This window comes from Diaphorina citri, unplaced genomic scaffold, assembly GCF_000475195.1.
Source record: "Diaphorina citri unplaced genomic scaffold, Diaci psyllid genome assembly version 1.1 scaffold2284, whole genome shotgun sequence".
Taxonomy (NCBI): Eukaryota; Metazoa; Arthropoda; class Insecta; order Hemiptera; family Psyllidae; genus Diaphorina; species Diaphorina citri.
This window is the reverse complement of record NW_007379709.1, coordinates 35,470-41,630: the sequence shown is the minus strand read 5'-3', so window position 1 is coordinate 41,630 and position 6,161 is coordinate 35,470. Positions and strand designations below refer to the sequence as shown.

The window sequence follows — 6,161 nt, the reverse complement described above, 5'->3', positions numbered from 1 at the left end:
GTGCTGCTCTCTACAGAGCCTTGTTGCAAACTTTTGAAAATCACACGCCGTTCAAAAATGTAAAATTGTAAACAAATTTTTTCAGTTTTTCTTGTGATCTCGTTGGATAGCTCGTACGGTTTTGCGGAAGAATTTCTACATTTCTAGTGGTGTTTTTTTCTTTTTTAACATAAAATATTTCATTTCGAATAGGTAATTAAATATAGGTATTTAATTAATTAATTTTAATTTAAATAAAATTACTGTGACATGTGAATTTTTTTGAATTTTATATTTTTTTTATTCTAGTTCTTTTACTTTGTAGTTTCATAAATACCTAACCTAAGTACCTACCTATTAAGGTTATGAATAATTTTCTAGAAATTACGTAGATTAATTAGGTATAATTACCTTCTTTTTATTGTTATAACTACCTAGGATTGTATAGGTAGACAGGAATTTAGTGAATTTTTTGTCCTGTGTATAAGTGTTTCATTATTTCGTCACGATGGAGGACGAACTTCGTTGTCCATCTTGCAAGCAGTTCTTCAACAACCCTGTGCTTTTACCGTGCTATCACTCTTTGTGCTTAAATTGTGCCATCCTCCTCCAGCAGCCTGCTCATCATCACACAGAACCTGTTGAGAACAGTGGCGGTAGTACAAGTACAAGTAGTACTGCTTCTGATCATCAGGATGTCGACAAGTTGTCTATCCTTAGTGAAACTGACAGTGGTGTGGTATGTAGTAGCAGCAGTCGTCCCAACAGCTACGTGGGTACTCCCAATTTCCACTCGTCGCCACTGGCTAACAGTATGTTCTCCCTGTGTTGTACCGCGTGTCGGAAGACGTTCTATTTCGATGAACACGGCGCTAATAACTTGATCAAGTATCGGCTCTTACAGAACATAGTGGATAAGTATGGTGAATCTAAGAACATTGTACTCAAATGTCAACTATGTGAGCAAGTACCAGCAGATGATGCGACAGTGATTTGTGAACAGTGTGAGATTCTATACTGTGAAAAGTGTAGGGAGAACTGCCACCCGGCGCGTGGACCCCTGGCCAAACATAACTTACTCAATGCAACAGCAGGCAAGACTGCTCTGCGGAATAAACACAAGAGTAAGGAAATGTGTTGCGATGAACATCCTAGTGAAACACTGACGTTCTTCTGTCAGGTGTGCCGTCTGCCTGTATGCAACAGATGTATGTTGGAGAATAGACATGTACAACATGATGTACAGCCTATCAGCGCCGTCTGCAAGGCTCAGAAGGTAAGACAAGTCAAGTTTGTCCTTTGGGGAGTTGGTCTCATCCCTAATCAACTCTTCCATTGCTCTGAAACCCAGAATAATCTGAAATGCCCCTCCCCCTGTGCCCTACAAAAATGAAATTTCATTCTCTCTTCCCTTCTTTCTCTCCTGGCCTCTCTTTTTCGTCATGTCGAGAGTGTAGAGACAGAGAAAGACAAAGGTTCTAGAATGAAAAATATTTTCGTTTCAAAATAAAAAGGGAAGCTTTTAACGAAGGGTCGCCTGTTATTAAACCCGACATACGTACACCTACGTACTTTTATACCTACCTACTTACCATGGGGTTAAGAGTAAGGGAAAACATCTAGGTAGGTATTTATTATAATATGTGGGTGGGGAGTAGGCATTGTCATTTTTCCTCTGTGAATTAAGAGGGAAAAGACGGGGAGAGAGAGACAGATGGAGGTAAGGGAGGGAGAGAGGAGAGAGAGAGGACCAAAAACCTAGAGGTGAATTCAAAATATTTTGATCTCTGGAATATAAAATAAAAGTACCTAACTCTACCTACCTACATATGTATTTCAAAAGCCTCTCTACCTCTACCTTCTTTCCTGTTTTTTTTTTTTTTTTTTTTTTTTTTTTTTAAAACCCTCAGAAAAAATTTTTATACCCCATCTTTTTTTTTTTTTTTTTTTTTTTTTTTTTTTTTTATAAAGACCTCAGAAGTAAGCTTTGAATCCCATCTCGTTTGTCCTCTTAAATCACCCCCTCCCTCCTTCCCTCTTCTCTTCTTCCCACCTCCTCTTCCCTTCTCCCTCTTCCCCTCCCACCTATCGCGGAATTCCGAATTTCACCTTTGTTCCTTCCGAGGGATTTTTCTTTTGTACCTTGTGTTTTCCTTCCCATTCCATCCCTCTTATCTCCCTTCCCTCCCTCTCCTGTTCCTCGTTCCCCCTGATCCCTTCCCTTGTAAGTTACTTATCTTCTGAGCTCCATTGTTGTGTTTTCTTTTGTTGTTATTAGAAGATTTAGGAGGTCCCTCCCTCTCCTGTTCCTCCTTCCCCCTGATCCCTTCCCTTGTAAGTTACTTATCTTCTGAGCTCCATTGTTGTGTTTTCTTTTGTTGTTATTAGAAGATTTAGGAGGGGATTTAACTATATGTTTCTTGTCCGCTGTGGTTGGGGCAATTCGATTGTTTGATATTATCTGGTAGATTCTGTAGCTAGTAGGTATGTAGCTAGGTAGTGTGGTTACCTACTCGTACTCGGTTCGATGTTGTACCAACAAGGTACGTCCACATTAGTGTCGATCGACATTGCCTGAATCATGTCCACACGTTGAACTTTGTTTTCCTACAAAGTTCTTTGATCTTATTACTTAACTAGCTGAATTCCGTCGCTTCGCTCCGGAATCCCGCTAGTTCATCCCGAGGCATGGCCAAACTTGTGGAAAAGGCATGGCCTGTTTCTTGTCCGCTCTGGTTGGGGCAATTCGATTGTTTGATATTATCTGGTAGATTCTGTAGCTAGTAGGTATGTAGCTAGGTAGTGTGGTTACCTACTCGTATTCAATTCATACATATGAGCTTTTCAGACGTTTTAGATAGAGGTGTAAATTTGCATCTTTTGAGTGCTTGGATTGCTTGGGTTCTAGGAGACCTATAAGTAGAATGTGAACATAGTATAAAGAATCGGAGAATTAAACAGGTATTAGGTACCTAACTAGTAACTCTACCCTGTATTCTACTGAACTTTTGCCCACAGTAGGTTTTACCTACCTATGTATTTACGATTTTACACAGACTGGAAAACTGGGAATGGTTTTCTAATTTTGTATGACTACCATAAAAACGCCCGAACAAAACACATTTGACTATGCAACGTGCAATGCATTTGTCATACCTTTTCCTCCTTCTTCTCCTCATCCTCTTAATTTTTACTTCGAGACAACTTGGCTTCGCTCCCGAATATTATCCAGCTTGACCACTACGCTGTTCTCGAGGTTACGTGTGCTCAAAACCCGTGTTTGTGTGTCCAACCTCTGTGTACAAGTGTCTTTCTTTCTCAGAGAAAGAATCATCAATTTTACTATATAGGTACTATAAAATACTATTGTTATCTCCATTGGCCTGACACTTAGATATGGTGATTGCTTGAGTACTCATATGTAGATGGAATACCTACCTACATATAGTCTTTAGACCTAGGTCTATAAGTCTACTCACTTAATGATTGTCAATGCAACACATTAAACACAACTCGTTCATATTTCAAAGGGTTTTCAGTGTTTTCACGCAATTTCTACACCTGAGAAATTTGTGAGAATCAAAAAAGGATCGAAGATTGTCATCACACGGTTTCATGGTGCACGGCTCCCTCTTACCTTTTGTTTTCTGACTCTTCTCAAGTCAAGTCACTACTTGTGATACCTTGAGGTCTGGTCAGATAACTGGTTTCTGCCCATAGTTTAACGAGATGGACTCAATATAACTTTATCCTCATTATTATTATATGTATTCATTATTACTGTGTTGTCCATCCATGTAGTTCCAATGTCATTATTGTTTAGTGTTCTTCCATGTCCTAATATCTTTCAGGACGGGACCTGGTATTTCTTCACTATCAGGGATTCTTCATTTCTTTTGTGATTTGCTTCGGTAGTTTGGTTGGGTCATGATTTTTACACCTTCTTAATTTTATCATCTTTCAGGACGGGACCTGGTATTTGTTCACTATCAGGGATTCTTCATTTCTTTTGTGATTTGCTTCGGTAGTTTGGTTGGGTCATGATTTTTACACCTTCTTAATTTTATCATGATTTTTATGAGGTAGTCGATAAATAGGGGTAGCTGCAGTGAATGGTTTTGTTATCTTTGACATACAGATTTACCTTTAAGTAGGGTTGTTTTATGAGAAGAGAGAATTTGACTTAAGTAAGTTCGTAATGGGTCTGTGAAAAAGGTCTATAATCTACAAGTCAGGGATTTTGTTTTATTATTTGAATTAATTCAATTTCTTGACCTAATCTCATTCCGAAATATGTATTTAAGTACCTACGAATTTAAGTAAGATAGGTTGAGTTATCAACTTATCACAATGGGTGTCACTTTTATGAACCTACCTTTACGAATTTCGATTCCTCATGGTAAAGTGTCTTCTACTTTCTTCAGAAGACCTTGGTTACCATGCCTGGTATTCCATTATGGTCTGGTTCATCAGTATCATTCTGGCGCCTGGTGGGTGGGAAATTGGGAATGCCCTAAACTTCTTGTCTAAATGGTCCTCTCACAGTCTCGCCTCTTGTTTCATAATGAATGTTTCCAATATAATAGTTATAATCATAATGTTTCTTAGTAAAATTTTAATGCTTAATACTTATAATATATACGTAGGTAATCATAATGATTCTTAATAATGCTTCAGGTATAATGCTTATACCTACATATTGGTTATATTGATAACGATCACATTTTAGGATTTTAGTCTTGCTTATGTTAACTATAATGTTGTCAATATGGATTCTTCTATTTCTCTCTTCTCTTCAATGACTCGTTATTGACTCGAATGAACCCGTCTATTTTCAACCATCTCCGTTAATAACTCAATCAGGTTTTTGGTGTTTTGATCTTTCATTGATCAATCTTCATTGGAGGCGTTTTGGTTGAGTTTTTTGATCGATTGGGTGTTTGTCCTAATAAATTACGCCCGTTGTTACTTCTTGATAAAATATCTATGAGTAGTTTGGGCGTTTTTATTAAGTGATAATTAATTTGTTTGATTAATGTTTTGGTTTGAGTAGGTATTATAACGGGTCTAATTACTCTTTTGATCAGTTTATCAATTAACGGTCAGGAGTGTGGGATGTGGGATCACTATCTGAGAAGCATCCAAGCAAAAGCAAATATCAATTAAGTGGCTTTTCAGCTCTATGTCGAAAGCATCTGGGAATCTCAAACTTTCAGTACCTACCTACCTATTGAAAAACTGTTTTCCTGAAAAAGACGGGTGATAGCTTTTAAAGGGAGTTGTCAAACATTCACGAGACTGTAAAAGTGTAGACTCTAGACCCGGCTATTGGAATTTCCATGTTTATAACCTGTTGTTGTTTGTTGAGTGCCTCTCTGCCTATTACAAGTATGAATACATTGAATAATACCCGTAGATGATTCTGTGAAGATTATACCCAAACAATTAATCTCGTTTTATTACCAGACAATCCAGACTGTATTGTGTGCCGACTGTACATTGTACCATGCGTTTATTGTACTCATGTGATGTAGGTATATATACTAGTAAATCTGTTCTAGAACAGGTAACATCGTAACTTCAACTGTTTTCTTGATTTAGGTTCCTCTTCTCCATCTCTCACGATCTTGTGCTTCGTCCTTTATTTCTTCAAATGTCCTTCCTTTCAATATGTCCGTCAGCATTCCGAATTTCTTCCTTCCTCTCGATCTCGTTCCTTCAATTCTTCCTTCCATGATTCTTCTCTGTATACAGTCTCTTCTTAAAATATGCCCCAGCCAGCTTCTGTAGGTATGTCAGTACAATATTTAGTATACACTAGTACTTCACGACCTTGTATGTTGTATGATGCTTCGGCCGTTTTGTATATGGTGCTACTATTTGTTTTGGCTGTTTTGTGTGGTGCTGCTTCTAATCTCGGTGCCATTTTGTATGGTGCTCCCACTACTGTTTGGTATGGACCTACGTTGATTGTAGGTATGTCAGTACAATATTTAGTATACAATAGTACTTCACGACCTTGTATGTTGTAAGTATGATGCTTCGGCCGTTTTGTATATGGTGCTACTATTTGGTTTGGCTGTTTTGTGTGGTGCTGCTTCTAATCTCGGTGCCATTTTGTATGGTGCTCCCACTACTGTTTGGTATGGACCTACGTTGATTTTTTGCTTTGTACGTTTGTA

General features: G+C 38.0%; 1 protein-coding gene across 1 annotated transcript; it reads left to right on the top strand.

Annotated features, from left to right (window-relative positions):
* The first annotated feature begins 280 nt into the window (after positions 1-280).
* On the top strand, positions 281-1,372 carry LOC103518643 (E3 ubiquitin-protein ligase TRIM9-like). Its single transcript, XM_008483723.3, has one exon. It carries the CDS (start codon positions 488-490, stop codon positions 1,370-1,372), a length of 885 nt encoding a protein of 294 aa, XP_008481945.1. The 5' UTR covers positions 281-487.
* Positions 1,373-6,161: the final 4,789 nt, after the last annotated feature.